Below are 17,954 nucleotides of genomic sequence, written 5' to 3'. Positions count from 1 at the left end.
GGTCACAGAGGGTCACAGAGTCACATATGACTGAAACAGCTGAACAACAAAAATATCCGTATATAGATTATATGTAGTTAATTAGGGTATATGCACCTATATGTATGTTTGTATACATACATGTTTATGTCTGCATCTTATATTTTATAGCCATGAAAAGTGCTTTTCTGTTTTTGTTCATTATGATTTATCAGTCTTATTTATTCTCCTTCCCCCTTACAAAATCCTATACTTTTACTCAGGAATAGGTAACACATTATTTATCTTTACCTTATTAACTCCTATTCTACCAAAAGGAAGTTGATGATTGTGGAAGAAATGTAATTTTGATTTTTGTTGATCTTATCTTTCAATTTAAAGATTATAAGAAATAAATACTTCTACGATAGTATCATCAGGATTTGACTTGTTGACCTGTTGTACTTAGTAGAAATGATGTGAATTAGCCTTCCTATGTATTATGTTTTAATAGATTTCTCCCTGCTCCTTCCAGTTGATTAATATCCTGATAATTGTATCACTCAGTTTTAATTATATGAAAATAGTAATATTCCTGAAAAAATGTATGTCTTCCCAGAAAATGTCAAGTTAGGTCAATTTTACAGTTGCAGTGCACATAACATGAAGGTTTTATGTAATGTCATTGAGTCATTTATTTATTTTGGGAAGTTGCAGCTTTGTCTCTGGATGAAGTAAAATTCTTGTTTTGAAGGATTTTTTAAAAGCAGTTTATGATTTTTGGATCTGAGTCATTAACCTCAAGCAAAACAAAAAATCCCAGAACTTTTTCCCCATACTTGAGATTCTTTGTCTCAGAGATCTCTGCGTGTGTTTTAAGATTCTCAAGTAAAGGAAAAGCAGTTTAAAAATAACATGTTTTCATACAGGTTTTTAAAAAGTTCTTAAACATGAATTACCCCATTATTGACAGTCTTTCTTAGTTGTGACAGTCATCCTTAAAATCCCTGGGATTTTTTATTTACCTTTATATTAACCAGTATATTTTGTTGATTAGTGTTATTTCTTGATCAAGTATGATAATTCTATTTATAAAGAATAAAACAAGGTGGTTTTTAAAAAATCTCTATCTCTTAACTTCATAACCTTGCTTACACTGTATTGTTTGAAAGTAATATAATTAGGGAAACCTTTGGCAGAGAAACTTTTTTAGTACTAAAAGAATTCTGTGAGTTTTGACAGCACTTTGAAACCTATGTATGAGACTAAAGCAAAAATAAGGGTTTATTCAGAAATAATCAAGAAGTGTTTAAAGTGCCTATCAATTATTGTGCTATCGACAAGATCATTCAGAATCTGATAGTATTGACACAACAACAGAGTACTACAGTTTTATTTTTTGAGTGATTTATTTTAGCATCACAAAGATTGTTTTATTAAATGACTTATTTTAGCACCATTGTGATAGCTACCTTGCTCTTTCTGGAAGAGGTCTGTTTGAGAATTACATATTGTCACACACTTGATTCTTCTTAAAGTCTTTGTATTTCTACTTTATGGTATTGCTTGTTGAGTCTTACCTTAATGATTCTGTCATGTTAATAGTTCGAAAAGTAGTCTTCTAAGGTTTTTGGATGACATATTTGTTACAGATTAGTGTGGTTCATACTAATCTATGGTATTGAAATATTTTTCTGAAATTCTATTATTGGTGGTTTTTAAAAATTTTCCCCAAAATTTATTAATTTTTTTTCAGTTTTCAACAATCACTTTTATAAGTTCCAAATTTTCTCCCCCTTCCTCCCCAAAATGGCCTAAGTTTTATAGGGGTTCTACACATACATTCCTCTTAAACACATTTTCACTTTAGTTATGTTGCATAGAAGAATTAAAACGAATGTTAGAAACCATGAGAAAAACAAAACATAACAAAGGAGAAAATAGTTTGCTTCATTCTGCGTTCCAACTCCACAGTTCTTTCTGTGGAGGTGGATGGCATTTTGTATCATGAGTCCTTTGGAAATGTTTTAGGTCCTTGTATTGCTGTGAAGGGCTAAGTCTATCAAAAATAGTCCTGTGGCTGTTAATGTGTATAAAGTTCTCTTGGCTCTGCTCACTTTACGAAGCATCAGTTCATAGAAGTCTTTCCAGGTTTTTCTGAAGTCTGCGTGTTCGTCATTTCTTACGACATAATAGTATTCCATTACCTTCATATACCACAACTTGTTCAACGATTTCCCGATTGATGGGCAACCCTTCGATTTCCAGTTTTTGCCCACCACAAAAAGAGCTGCTATAAATATTTTTTGTACATGTCTTTTCCCTATTTTTTATGGTCTCTTTGGGATATAGCCCTAGAAATGGTATTGCTGCATCAAACGGTATACACATTTTTGTAGCCCTTTGGGGATAGTTCCAAATTGCTCTCCAGAGTGGTTGGATCAGCTCACAACTCCACCAACAATGAATTAGTGTTCCAACTCTCCCACATCTTCTCCAACATTTATCATTTTCCTGTTTTGTCATGTTAGCCAGTCTGATAGGTGTGATATGGTACCTCAGGGTTGTTTTGATTTGCATCTCTCTAATCAATAGTCATTTAGAGCATTTTTTCATATGACTATATGTAGCTTATAATTTCTTCCTCTGAAAACTGTTCATATCCTTTGGCCATTTATCAATTGGGGAATGACTTGTATTTTTTGTAAATTTTACTCAGTTACCTATTTTAGAAATGAGTCCCTTATCACAGACACTAGTTGTAAAAATTTTCCTGCTTCAGTTTTCTGCTTCCCTTCTGATCTAGGTTGCATTGGCTTTGTTTGTACAAAAACTTTTTAATTTAATATAATCAAAGTTACCCATTTTGCATTTCATAATGTTCTCTAACTCTTGTTTGGTCATAAATTCCTCCATTCTCCATAAATCTGTATCATTGGTAATTTTGAGGATAATTATGAAACCTCTAACTTTCTAAGCTCTATATATTTTTAATATTACCTCTCCATTAATTTCCTGTAATAATAAAGGCTCATTTATATAGTATTTTGCTGTTTATAAACTTTCCCTCAGAGTAAACCTGTGAGGTAAGTAAGAAATATCCTATAGATCTTTACTTCAGTCCTGGATTGTTGTTAATTGAACAGATGGTAAAGCCTCTATCAGAGACCGTCAGAATCACAATTCCAGTTTTTACTTGACATCCAGTGTTCTTTCCAGTATACCATGCTGTTAAGAAGGATAAAGTTAAACTTTTTTGTCCCAAAGTTCTCTTAATATTTTATTATTTTCAACTAAATGTGTCTATAGGTATTGTTTTTCCTTTCCATTTTCAAGGTGATTTCAGTTCTTTTCCAGGCAGAGGACTTTTTTGTTTCAGAGTTTACTTGTGTTTGGATAAAAAAAAGCAGCGCTTTTTTTTCCTGTATGTGGTGGCTCTGAATAAATTGTATTTCAGATTCAGTCAATACTTTATGCATACATGCTGCTGGCAGCAAAGTGTGTGTTTATTACTTTCTTGGGGAAAAACAACCAGTCGTCTTTCCCTGCTCAGATTCCTGGGATGTTGCATTTGGAGCCATGCCCATTGAACCAATTGCTTTCCCTATCCTCCCCTGCCAAAAGAATTCTTTTCAAAATTTCCAGATCAATTTTTCCTTCTAGTTCCTCATAGGGACCCAGAAAACATATACACAAATTAAATAAATCAGGATCTTTTCTGTAAATTATGCCAATTAACACAACAGTAAAGAAAGAGAATACTTGTTTTTCCTTGTACTCGGTTGATTTGTTTTCAGTATTTAGTCTGCAATCTAATTGTTGGTAAATAAATACCACTCCCTGTTTGAATTTCAGTCATCTGTGTTGGGATTTTATGCTTGGTATTACTGGGGTGGATGGGATACAAAAGGAATCTCATTAAAAGCTACTCTATGAAGGAAAGATAGACCATATTCTTAAAATTATAACTCATTTTTAGCCAATAAATCACAAGTACAAGTATGGCACTAAAGATTTGAACCTGAAGTAATCTTCAGAGTAATTCAACATCTTTACTTTACATGGGAGAAGCTTGAGCCCCTGATTACCTAAGGTGACATAGTCATAATAACTAGCAGAGTTGGGACTGTGACTCAGGACCTCAGATTCCAAATCCAGTGTTCTTTCCAGTCTCACAATTAGTACAAATTATACAGTGTCTACCACTGTCAGGCACATCAGTGAGGAGTCATGTTTAAGAAATCAAGTAATGTTGGTAGCAGATAAATTTAAGTGTCAAACATAACACAAACACTAGGTTGACAGGTGAAGAGACTTTCTGGTTAGACTGGCAAATGTAAAAGGCATGCAGGTGGGAACTAGCAAAAAATAGAACAGCTTTTTAAAGTTGGAAGAGACCTTAGTATAGTCATAGTCTAAACCCTTCTTGAAGCATGAATTCCTTCTACATCATCCCGACAAAATTGTTGGTTTTTCAGCCTTCACTTGAATACCTCCAGTCCCAGGAAACTCAACACTGGAGTTATCCTCTTGCTTCATTTTTGGATAACTCTTAAATATTTTAGCCTCAAGATTGTATCATTATTTCAGTGTCGTCTTTTTTTTCAGGCTAAATATCCCTAGTTCTTTAACCATTCCTTGAAAAACGGTATTAAATCATCTTACCATATTAGTTGGATGAACACTAACTTGTCAATGCCCTTCTTAAAATACAACATCAGAATTGAATGTAGTATGTTATATATGGTCTGACTCAAGGACCTAATATATTGCAACTATCACCTCCCTCGTTTGATAGATAGAATTTTTCTTTATGTAGCCCAAGTTCAGACTTGACTTTTTAGTTGTCACCTCATGTAGTTAACTCAGTGAGTCATTAGTTTAGATGCTTATTTAAATGTGTGAGTAGTAGAATGAAAAGAAATTAAGTTGAAATAGGGTTATACAGGATCTCTTTAGGTAGAAGCCCTTGAATCCAAATTCTGAATTTAATTGTGGTGTACTCGATAAGTACTACTAGTTTTTGAATGGGGAAACATACCATGCAAATACTGTGTAAAGATTAATTTTAATAGAGTAGAGATAGATTGGTAGGTTATTCTAAGAATGAGTGATTAGGGCCTTGAACTCATCTAATGGTAGAAATTTCAGAGTAGGAATTTACAGAAGTTAGTAGTAAATTTGTAAGCACAAGTAATTGGTAATGATAGAACAAAAAAAACAAACCTTATTATTTTAGAACTAAAGGAGAGAGGAAGAATTTTATTGTTATTCAGTTCATCTCCCTGCCAGGATGGTATCACTTCTATTTGGATGAATTTTTAACTAAATGAAATGTACAGTGTTTCCATTAGAAAATTCCATTATTTTTAATGCATTTTTATAATACTAATTCCTCCAATTTGTGTATTCCTTTCTTTTTTGATAGCACTTCAAATATTTGTATTTAGTTCTAAGACTTCGTTAGCTTTAGCCTTCATAATTTGTTCATGAGTCAGTCCATTATTTCATCACTTTTTAAAAATGCTTTTCAGCCTCCTACTTCACCTCCTGCCTTTCTGTCTTGGTGCATTAAAGAGAAAACTAAGACTTAACCTCCAAATGATTCTATGGTACCTTTAGAGAAAAAGATAGTTTGGAGCATCTGGATTTCATGAATTGTATTCCTTCTTGCTAGATTGTAATTTCTTAAGTATGCTCTTATCTTATTAACATACCAAGGTGCATGTCTGACCTAAGGTCTTTCTTTTTTTTTAGAAACTTGTGGTGGAAAATGTTGATGTCCTAACACAAATGAGGACCAGCTTTGACAAACCAGACCAGATGGCAGCTCTCTTTAAAAGATTATCTTGTGGGTAACTCATAATTTTTTTAATAAACAAGAATCTTTGGTTGTACCTTGATGTTTGCTTTTGTCTTGAACTTAAGAACATAATGAAAAGTTAAAAAAAATACTGTTCATCTAGAGTTAGAAAATACTCATGCAGCCAGAAGTTAAGTACTCCGGCCTTGTCTTAAAAGTAATTTTACTTTCACTCTAAATCAGCATATTGGTATGCCATTTTCTTTGGCAAAGATAAATCCTTATTATTCTTAGCAAATTCTGTGAATTATCTCTTAACTTTTCCTTTTCATACAGTAAAACTTCGTTAATTTAGACTTCACTAATTCAGTTTTTTATTAATTCTTAAATATAAGGATGGTTTTTCTGAAAGATAAAGGCTTGCTAAATAAATAATGTGAACAAGAATAGAACAGACCTGTTCAGCTTAGTTTAGAGAGAAAACTTGTAAAAGACTTTTAGACAGTAATTGTGTGTAAAGGGATGCTTCTAATTACGAATGAGTTTTATCCATTAAAGCAGGCCCAGCAGGACATCAGCTTATAAACACTTTATTTGCTAGTTAGTTCAGTTTATGTATTTGAAATAATAAAACATATTTCTTAAAGCCAGTACTACAGTTTCATTTTAAAAATCTTCATTATTGGTCCAAGTTAGTGTGGTTTTACTGTATAGGATTCGGACTTATGTTTTACCATACTTAAAATTGTCTTTTTAAGATAGGAATTAAGGTATATTCATACATTTTTAATGTTTACACTTCAACCTTCTCATTTCCTTAGAAAGTGTTTCAGTGGATGTTTAGTTATAGCCATAATATATTTGTATCTTTAAGTGAAAAAGGATGCCCACAACAGGAAAAGGCTTTAAAGAAAGAAATTTTGCCAAATTAGTCTATCTTGTTCTCAAAAAAAAAAAAAAAAATGGAATGCTTACGATTTAGAAACACAGCTGCATTTTTCAAATTACATTGATGGCAGTTGAATTCCCACTATTTGTTGAAAATAAATACATGAAAAATATTTTCAGTTACTCTGTTTTTCACAGGCCACCTGAAATCCTTTGGCAAGCTGCCTCCCTGGTCACAACTTGTGCAAGCCTGCTCTATGGCTTTTCCACATTGGTTTCTTCTTTTTTGCTTTGTTCCCTCTTTTTTCCATTTTTCCTCTTTTTTCTTTTCCCCCTTTTTCTATCATTTTCTTAACAGTGTTTTGCATTATGTTCCATTTTGTTAGAATCCGTCATACCATTTCAGTATTGAGTACCATATCTTCTTTCACTACTAATCTTAATGTTTCATTAAATGGAAACAATTGAATTTACTGAAATTTTAAACAGAATTTGTCAATTTTCAGAGAGAAAATTTTGGTAGGCTTTTGCTCACATTCATATTATTTGAACTTAAATGTACATAATGTGTAGTTAGCATTCAATTTTTACTCTTAGAATTTTCAAAAACAAAACCCATGAGAAGTCTCCAGCCTGCATAGTTTAAAATTTGATTCCTAGAATATTAGGGTTGGAAATATTATCTAACCAAGAAATCATTGTAGTCCAATTTCTCTTTTTTATAGATGAGGAAATTCCATCCCAGAAAGGTAAAATGAGTTGCTTGAGAATGCACAGTTAGGTGCTGAGCCAGAACTTGAATCCAAGTCCTTATGCCACCAAGTGCATCGTTCCTTTTCCTGTACCATGTTGCCTCTTTTTCAAATGGTTATGAAACAGTTTTCAGTTTAGAGGTTTAGGTTTATTGTTGGGCTTGGAAAGCAAATAACTGAAGAAGTAGATTCTTTTAAAAAAAATTTCTTCTGTCTCAAATATTGTGCTCTGTTCTTCCAAATGGGTGTTCCCTTTTGCTCAAATTCAGGTTTTTTATGCTTTTGTAACCCCTTTATCTTAAAGATTTCTAGGAATCACACAATATGAATGATTGAATGAAAAAATGAAAAAAAGTTTTTAAACACTTATGTACTAAGAATTGAGGATAGAACACAAAAGTAAGGCAGTTCCTACCTTTAAGGAGTTTATATTTTAATGGGGGAAGCAGCCCATAAAGGTTAGCATAGTTCAGGAGAACCATTTTGATTAGGAAAGCCGCAGGAATGGTGAAGAGAACCATAGCGGTGTACGTTGACAATCTTTATCAAGTAGATGTGCTGTATTAATTGTTTATGATTTCAAAACGAGAGGAGGGGGAAGAGTAGCAGCTCAGAAACCAAAGAGGTAGCAAAGAAGCTACTTGGACTTGATAGAGTAGATTATGTGTAGCACTCATTAGTCAGTGTACAATGTGGGCCCAACATGAGTGTTACAGAGTTAAATCTCTTAGGACAGGATCTCTAGTCACTCAGGCAAAACATTTATTACGACCTTACTATTTGACAGGTACTTTGTTAAACATCGGGGATACAAGGAAAGGCAGATAACACAGACCCTGCCCTCAAGGAGCCCACATACTAACAGGGGAGACAGTTTGCGAGCAGTTATTTAAATATAATATGTATGTGTGTATATGTACATATTATATGAACATGTGCATACATATATACATTGCATATGTGCATTATATTTATGCATGTTTATGTGTACAACACGGCGTATATGTGTGAATATGTATAGACATGCATATATTTGTGTACACATGTATATACACATACATGCACACAGATATTAATATCAAAGAAAAGATGCTAGCAGTGGGGAAAGCCAGGAAGGCCTCTTAAAGAAAGTAGGATTCATGCTAAAACTTGAAAGAATACAAAGCCAGGAGACAGGAGATAAGGATGTAGAGTATTCTAGTCATGTGGGGCAGTCAGTGAAAATATATTTAGCAAGGAATAGCATAACAAGATGAGTGTTACTAGATTGTAGAGTGCATAGTAGGGAGTCGAGTAAGAAGTATAGAAAGAAGTGGAAGATGAGTTTGAATGAGGAGAGACTTGAGGCAGGGATGCCAATTAGCAGGCTGTTATAACGGTCGAGTTATGTGGTGATGAGGGCCTGTACCCGGTGGTGTCTTTGTAAGTGGATATAAGAGGTTGTGAAAGTAGAAATGATAAAGCTTCCAGTAGGTCAGATATGTGGAATGAATGCGAGTGAGATGTCAAAAGATGAAACCAAGGTTGCAGGCCCTTGTGACTAGGATGATGGTGGCATTCTCAATAGTAACAGGGTCATTGGAAAAAGGAGAAGAGGGGGGAGTGGAAGATAATGTGTATTCTCTTTTGGATATGTTGAGTTTAAGATATCTATTAGACATCCATTTGTCATGGCCGTGATGCAGGAATACTGATAGAAAAATCATTCAATCACATTAGCACATTAGGATGTTAGATTTTAACCAAAAAAATTTAACTCATTTCAAATTAATAACTTGACTTTGAACTATCTTATGCCTATCCTTTTGAATATTTCAGTTTATTTTAATAGCACTTATAATTTACTTTTTAAAAATTTCTGATGATTACATTTGAAGAAATGTGTCTAATTTATCTTTCTTCTTCATCCTTTAAAAATTTGTAGCTGTTGACAGTGTTTTGAAGAGGATGACTATAATTGGTGTAATCCTGTCATTCCGATCATTGGCCCAAGAAGCACTTAGAGATGTAAGAATCCGTTGTAAACATACTCCCATATACTTCTTTTTTCCAGAAATTGTATTTATATATCTCACACAGGTCCAGAGCCATATATAGGATCAAGTCAGTTCTAGAATTCAGGCTCCTTAAAATTTTGTATAGTGTTGTTGGAACTGATTCCAACTTCAGATTTAAAATCCAGGTTTAAAACTGGGTGGTTGCACTGGGTGTCAGTTTCCATGTTTTTCAGTTTTAATAATGCTTAAAACATTTTTCCGTTTTGGCAGTTATTTCAGTATTCAATGCATTCCACTTCCAGATATCTAAATGCTATAGAAAACTTGATAATGCACAAAATAAAAATAACTTTCATGAAAAAATAGAATAAATCCAGTTTTGCACTTTTGCTTTTTAGAGATTTATGTTTTGAAATAATCTAGGTTGAATATGTATTTGTTGTCCTTCCTAGGTCTTATCCTACCACATTCCTTTCCTTGTAAGTTCAATTGAAGATTTTAAGGACCACATTCCAAGGGAAACTGATATGAAGGTAATATTTTCACTTGCAAGTTTCATTTTTATAGTTCATAAAAATTAAATATTTTTAATTAATTGTGTAGAATATGTGAAAAATCCCAAACCAAGTTGTTCTTGCTGTTGTAGAAATCTCATGTCATATGTTTGTCCTTGAAATTAACTTTAGACAATTTCCCTAAGTGATGAAAAAGATAATTCTAAACTTGTCTCCAAGATGCACAGGTATTCTGGTTATCTGTGCTCTTTGGTCATTTTATGTAGTATAAAGTTGACTAAAGATAATTTTCCTTTACTTTGAGCTTAAAACCATTTTAAACTTTTGTAAATATACAAATAGACTTCCATGCCTATTTTAAACTCTGTTCAAATATAATACATTCTTGATTCGGTTTGAGGGCTTGGCAATGGGCCTTTGGAACTGAATAAATATAGGTATGGCTCTCCTGAAAGGTGAACCTTGTAGCTTAATTAAAACAATGTGCGTACAGTAAGGTAATTTTACTAAGTATGCAGCTGAACAGATTATAGTGGATCATTAAGAGTATCTTATTATCCACTAAGGACACTGGAAGGTTATGAGTTATGTGAACAGATCAGGAAGACTTAAAATTTGGTAGCTTAGATTGTTTTGAAGAGTATAAAGGTGAAAATGGTTGTGGAGAAACCCTTAGGCATTGGCAGCTTGCAAACCAAATAACATTGCTTCTAAAAATGAATTGAATTATAGACCATTTTTGGTAGATAGAGCAATTCAGAAGGATCTGGGTATGTATTATGTAATGGCCATGAAAATAAATCATAAAAAGATAGATTTCAGACTACCTATGTATACTTGTAAATCAGGCCTTATAAATCATTATATCACTATTGGCCCACATTGTATGACCTGACAAACACAACTTAAGGATGTTCTACTATGTTTAAGTTTTTTGAAAGTTCTTCAAATACAAATTGACTTTTTTGTACATCGTACACAATTTTTTTGTCTTGATATACTGATCATAGTTAACTCTTCTGTGTTCCCCAAATCCAGTTAATATCTGAATCTTGATGGTTCTGTTGTTACAGTCCTTACTAAATTCGTGAATCAATCAAGATTCAGAAATCTTTCTATCTTTCTTCTCTCCAGTCTTTCCTTCACACATTTGCCAGAATTCCCATCCTAATGCACAAGTCTGATCAGAACACCCTCCATGATGAAGTACAATTACTTTCGCTTAGTATTAAAGACTTTTTGTAATTTGGCTCCAATCTACTTTCCAGCCTTATTTCACTCTATTTCCCTTCACAGACCCCATTGTTGTATTAATGACCTCCATCAGTGACATTCAGCAGTGCTAAATTAGGGATATGGCTATCCCTGTGTGGAGCTGGTTTAAGAGTAGAGGAATAAATCATTGGAAGAAACTAAGGTTAGGGCATTTGATATAAATTATTAAATTTATTGTCTTTCCTCAGTCTTCGTTCTGATTTGCTTCTCCATGGTTTTTGTCACTGTTGACCACCACTTCCAGGTGAATACCTCTTAACTTTTTATGACAGTTTTCTTTGAGTTTGAGTCACCTGTGATGAGTAATCAGCTTTTATTATTGGATCGATATTCATCTCCTTCCTGCTTAATAGAGTCTCCCAGGACTCTGTCCTGACCCTTTAGTTTTTTTTTTTCCAAGTTGCTCTGTTCTTCTGGGCTCAATTATCATTTCATTTTAAGATCATGGAATCTTGGCCCAAAAGCTGAAAGGGATCTCAGAACCCATCTAGTTCAGCTCTCTCAGTTTACAAATGATGAAAGTGAAATTTGCTGGGATTTAATTTTTCTTACTTTGTGCTCATTATTTTCTTAGGTTGCAATGAATGTTTATGAGTTGTCCTCAGCTGCAGGATTGCCCTGTGAGATTGATCCAGCCTTGGTGGTAGCGCTCTCCTCACAGAAATCAGGTAACAAATGAGATATGGCAAACTAAAAGTGTATTTGTAAATACATACTTTGTACTTTTTTGTAAATTCATTTTAAAGTAAATTATAAACAAATTATAATTCCTATAAAAGTTGAGTTGAAACTGCAAACTACGCACAGTATCAACTTCATGAATGAAAATATCCTGAATGTAAAATTCATTATTAGAATGATCATTTTTACCTTTGCTTTTAGAAACTGTTATTTTGACAGTTTCTTTCTTCAGAAACATTATCTTTGACTGAAGAGCTTTTTGTATATATGAGGAACAGTAAAAAGTTAAGTTTTATTAGATTGTAGTGTTTGTGGAAGGAGGTAAAGGTAGGTTGGGACCAAGGTGTGAAGAGCTTATGTGCTTAGTAGAAGAGTTTATATTTCATTCGTGGAGGTAATAGAGAAACTGCTGGAGTTGGTTGAATCAGGGTGAAGGGGAAACGGTGATATGATCAGACTTGTACTTTAGAAAAAACACTTTGGCAACTGTGTGGGAGATTAATTTGAGTGGAAAGAGACTTGAGGCAGAACCCTGATTATCTTTATTCCTGTTGGAGCACTGTTTTATTATAATAAATTTGTTTACAGCTACCATAATCTTTTCAATTATCTATGATACTGGGACCAGAATAGTTTGAACTTAGGAGTTACTCACAAATTTTAGTCAGATTTCACCTTTTCCCTCCTCTACATCTATTTCCAGAATTTTTCCTTACTTATTTTTTGATGGAGATTCTAATGTGTATATCAGCTTTGGTGTTGCATCCCATCTTGTGTGACTTCTGTCAAATTGGATTTAGTTTTTCTGTTTTCACAGATCCTATTGAAGAGGTGTGGTTTTAAAATTTTACAGTTTGGATTCTGGTTTACTTAAATGACTACCTGTTAGGCCAACCTTGTTAAAAAACCCTTTACTGTGCTTTTACTCTCAATTGTTTTTCTCCAGAAAACATTAGTCCAGAAGAAGAATATAAAATTGCCTGCCTTCTTATGGTTTTTGTGGCAGTTTCTTTACCAACACTGGCCAGTAATGTTATGTCTCAGTACAGCCCTGCTATTGAAGGTAATAGAGCTTTGTATTTCCTAATAGGAATCTTTGCTTATTGCAGAGAAATGACATTTAGTGTTAGATGGTTTCCTTTTAAGCAATTCGTACTGTATTTCTTATATGTCCACAGACCACATTATAACTACTGTGTAAAATTTCTATAAAAGTTTTTTGAAATTTCTTACTTCACCTTATAACTTCTTATAGATCTGGTTTTCCTAGTACACAGCTATATTTATAGTTGAGAAGCATGATATAGTGCATAGCTGTCAAATTCAGAACTGCAAAACTCCCTCAGGTGCACAACCAGATTAAAATGTAATTGAGAAATATTTAGTAAAGTAAATAAAAATACAGTGCAACATAGATAATATTAGTTTGTGGTTTTCTAAGTCAATATCCTGCTTTCAGGGATTTGTTTCTATTTAAATTTGATAACACGGATATAGTAGATAGAGCACTAGGTTTGGAATCAATAGATCTGGTTTTGAATCCAGCCCTCAGCCACATTAGTTCTATGACCATTGGCATTATATTAGTTGCCTCATTTGTAAAATAGGGATACTAATCCTTCTCAGGGTTATTGTAAGGATTACACTTTTCAAAATCTTAAAGTACTTTACAGTTGTGAGCTATTGTTATTATAAGGCTCACCATTTTACTTTTAAACACAAGCTTAGGGTATAGGTACATGTATACTAGTTTTGGCTGTATTGCTCATGGTAATGATAAGTAAACAAGATGGTCAGTGACTTCAGTACTCCCTTGATCATTCCATGATTTTCAGGGAACTGTATGGTTCCTTACATTTTTTTGAGACCATAGAAGATTAATCTTGAAGCAACAGTGTACTAAATATTTCTTCCCTTTATTAAGTATATAGGATCCATAATAATCTGTCAGCATTTTGGTTTAGGACACTGCAACAACATACATTGCCTGGCAAAAGCCATCAACCAGATTGCTGCAGCATTGTTTACTATTCACAAAGGAAGCATTGAAGATCGCCTTAAAGAATTTCTGGCCGTATGTATTATTTAGCTTCAAAAATTCATGACTTACACATTTATTTTATTTTAAGGCAAGGATTCGTAATCTTTTTTATGTCATTAAGCCTTTGACAGTCTGGTGAAACCTATGGAACTCTTAGAATTAATGGTTTCAAATGCATAAAATAAGGTACATAGGATTACAAAGGAAACTAATTGTGCTAAAATTATTATCAAAACATTTTTTTAAAAAACATAGATCCTTGATTCCAGGTTTAAAAAAAAACCAAAAACCTGCTTTAGAGGAAAATATGAATGCTAGGTCACATGAATAGATCATTTACTTTTCTATAATCTGAAAATTTGTTTTCCCTTTTTTCAAAAGTCCATCCTTTTTCCTTTGGAGTCCACATTATATATTGACGTCCTCTCTGTTCACCCCTCTTCCTCTCAGTATGTGATGCTACCCTTTGACCTGTCCTGGAGATTCTCTTATTGCTTACACTCTAGATGCCCAGGTTGTAAAAAAGGAAGGGATAGGATAACTGAATTTAGGCAAAGAGAATATGCTGATCTTGAGGCAGGCAGTTTTTCTCATGCATATTCCTATTTCCTATTGGGTTGAAGAGGAAATTAATGGTGGAAAAGTTTAGCAACAAAAGTAACGCGCATTGCCAAAAGAAAAATTTTTTTTTTAATCTAATTCAGACCTAAAAAGAATGGCTAGACTAGTCTAAAATGGTTGTTTTTCCTTCCTATTAATAATACCTCTTACCAGTGTTAAGTCATCTCCTAACATTATGATCTTAAATATAGTGACCCACAGAAAAATACACATATGAATATTTTATCATTTTAGGTTACAAAGGTATGCTTGTTCAGTACATTGCATATTTAATGAAAAATAACTTCCATTTTAGAGTCCTTGTTTCTGTGTTTATGGAGTACCTAAGATAGACATAAGTAAATGCTAATGTTATTCTTGAGTACATATAGGCTACTCTGAAATTTTCTTCTTAGTTGTATATTCCACATAAAAATTTTGAAGATGAAGTAAAAGATAATTTGTTCATTTGCGGATCTTACCACGTGCATAATTTTAAAAAGATTGAATCTCTAAAGTGTCTTCTACATTTTTGGAGCTAAAAACAAGAGTGACGATATTCTATAAAATTCTTAAGTGTGAAAAGACATTGGTTATGTACATTTTATGTAAATATATGAATTAATATTTGGATATATCCTCCTAAGAGCATCTTATTTGAAAAATTAACAATTTCTTACAGTCAGATTGATAAATTATACTGATGAAGCTAGATTATAAAATTCAAAGAAACTTGGGAAGACTTAAAAACGTTTATGAACTTTTTAGAACCAAGTAAGTAGAACAAAGAAAACAATATACAAAGAAACTGAAATAAATAATGTAAATAGTAGGAATCACAACAAAGAAAAACGTGAATCCTTTGTAATCATAATGATCAAACTTTGCCCCAGAAAGGAAAATGTCTCTGCCCTTCAGAGGGGGAGAACTATGCATAATGGACCACTGCATATACTCTCATATTCAGTTTTCTGTGTTGGTAGTTATCTGAACATTTTTTCTTCCTCCTTCCCTTCTTCAGTATTCGTTGTTTTAAATGATGGTCTAGTAAGGCGGGTAGAAGGGATATTTTTGGCAGTGAGGATAACAGTGGAATGACAAAAGGTACTAATAAAAGTTTTTAAAAGAAAATAGACACAGTGATAAAATTAAAATGTCTTTTCAGCTTGCATCATCTAGTCTATTGAAAATTGGTCAAGAGACGGATAAAACTACAACGAGGAACAGGGAATCTGTTTATTTATTGCTAGACATGGTAAGTCTGCATTTTGATTATTTTTAACAATTCAATAAGTTCTTGTTAGCAGTGGTTTTCAAGAACACTAATATTTTAGTACTTTTGTAATTACACAAAACTTAGAACTCAAAGCTTCTTTTGATCTTTTTCATTCCACCCTTTTTTGTACTGTCATTTTAGAAATTATCCTAACAATAATTAAGTCTTTATGTTTCAACATCAAAACAGTTATATCAGGTTAAAGCAAATTTCAAGACCAAATAGAGAGCTCTATTGGGCATTCTTTGTTATATGTATATATTATGTTACATGAACTATTGGGAATTTTTTATGGTTTACTACTTCCTTTGGCAGCAAAGTTCAGATTTTTCTGCCTGACTTTTGTGTTATGTGGTTTGTTTGGTTTTTTTACATTGGCCTTGAAGCCTTACTTTCCCACTATTCTAAAACTTGCTTTCTATACTTTTAGCATTTCTTTTGTCTGGAGAACATGTTACATATGTTCACATGCACATTGCCATCTCATGATGTTCTTGTCCTCTGGAATTTCTTGCCTTTTCCTCTTTGCTTATCCAGATCTTTCTTGAACTTCAAATCCTTCCTCCGTCAGGAATCTCCCCCTCATTACTTGAGCCTTCGTTGATCTCTAAAACTGTGCAGTGCTTGGAGTCTGGACTTGATCATTCAGTCTTTTAGTTATTTACTGCAGTTCCATGTGTTAGTCTTTTTTCTCCAACTAGATTCTTCTATTCAGTAAATATTTATGTGTTTAGGGTACAGGATTTGCTCTACACCTTTTTTTTTTTTTTTTAACCTAGCACAATGACTAACACAGTGTTGTGCATAGTTCATGTACTTAATAAATACTTGTTGATGAAAGACTGTAGTAACCTGGTTTAGTTTTGTACTTGAACATGTTGGGTACCTAGCATTTGCTATTATGGTTTTCTGTACAAGTAAAATAATAAGCGCATTTTGTGACATTGGACCATAGCAAGGCATACTCATAAATAAAAGCAAATGCTGTATAATTTTATGAGGAATTTTAATTCTGATGCATTTCTGGTGTTTTTCAGATTGTACAAGAATCACCATTCCTGACAATGGATCTTTTGGAATCTTGTTTTCCTTATGTCTTGCTGAGAAATGCCTACCATGCTGTCTACAAACAAAGTGTTACATCCTCTGCATAAATATCTACTTATCAAAAATAAGCACGCATTTTTGTTGCTTCAGTTTTACTTGTAAACTATGGAGCTATTTTATTTTATGGCCTGACAGTTTTGTGGATTATGGACTTCTTTTCTTATATACAGTTGTATTTCTGATCAGTGGTTTCTTAATATTGTTGTACTACAATATAAAGTTGGTTGATTTAGGTTGCACATTCACTGAAATTATTCCTTTTTCACTTTAGAACATAATTTCTGTTTGACACTACATCAACTACACGTTTTTGATATTTGATAATGCAAAACCATACTTGCTTGTTTATTTCTTAAAAAAATGTATTTAGTGATTATTTTAGATAGTGTTCTAGCTTTCATCTGTGTGTAAATTATTTCGTATAGGGAGAATTCTGATCTATACCTATTGTTCTTATTGAAAACCAGAATTGGATGTGCATTTCTGTGAAGTAATGACATTTCTACTTTTTTCTTTATTTTGAAACATTTGCCAAACTAAATAATATGACACTACTATATAACATTTAAAATGTTATGGAACTGCTGATAATTAGAAGCAGACCAAGCCCCCATATTCTTAAACAGCAGCAAATGTTGTTGTTTGTATAAAGCATAGTGACATTTTTTAGACTAACATCCATGATGCCCTGTTGGCATTAGCACTACCATTGTATCCTGCTGTATAATAAACATTCTTATGCATTTATCAAATGTTGATAAAATGTTATCCCTTAACCACTTTTATATGTTTTAAATTTTTGAAATTCAAGTGTATCTTCCATAACATAAATAAACACTAGACTGTATCACATTTTGAATGATCTGTTACTTACTTTGTAAATTTTTGAAAATTCATTCATTCGTTTAGATGTTTTAATACTGGTAATATTGTTCAGAGAGTCCAAATGGAGAGGCATCTGACACATTCTGTTTTTTTGTGTAATTCTGATTACATCTCTTAACCTCTCATTGCCCTAGACAACTCTGTAAGACTATTAATTTTCAGAGCAAGTGCCGGCC

At 33.0% G+C, this 17,954-nt stretch overlaps 1 protein-coding gene across 2 annotated transcripts in view; it reads left to right on the top strand.

Annotated features, from left to right (window-relative positions):
- NCKAP1 (NCK associated protein 1) overlaps positions 1-17,745 on the top strand; it is a 117,269-nt gene extending 99,524 nt beyond the window's left edge. For both annotated transcript variants that reach the window (XM_072612581.1, XM_072612580.1), the window contains exons 24-31: positions 5,716-5,809; positions 9,326-9,408; positions 9,851-9,931; positions 11,763-11,856; positions 12,816-12,932; positions 13,834-13,943; positions 15,676-15,765; positions 16,824-17,745. In XM_072612581.1, coding sequence (XP_072468682.1) covers positions 5,716-5,809; positions 9,326-9,408; positions 9,851-9,931; positions 11,763-11,856; positions 12,816-12,932; positions 13,834-13,943; positions 15,676-15,765; positions 16,824-16,940 — 786 coding nt within the window. In that variant the 3' untranslated portion in view covers positions 16,941-17,745. The remainder of the gene's footprint in view (positions 1-5,715; positions 5,810-9,325; positions 9,409-9,850; positions 9,932-11,762; positions 11,857-12,815; positions 12,933-13,833; positions 13,944-15,675; positions 15,766-16,823) is intronic.
- The last annotated feature ends 209 nt before the right edge of the window (positions 17,746-17,954 follow it).

This window comes from Notamacropus eugenii, chromosome 5 (assembly GCF_028372415.1).
Source record: "Notamacropus eugenii isolate mMacEug1 chromosome 5, mMacEug1.pri_v2, whole genome shotgun sequence".
Taxonomy (NCBI): Eukaryota; Metazoa; Chordata; class Mammalia; order Diprotodontia; family Macropodidae; genus Notamacropus; species Notamacropus eugenii.
Note: the sequence above shows the minus strand (reverse complement) of the source record. Positions and strands in the feature narration are given on the sequence as shown.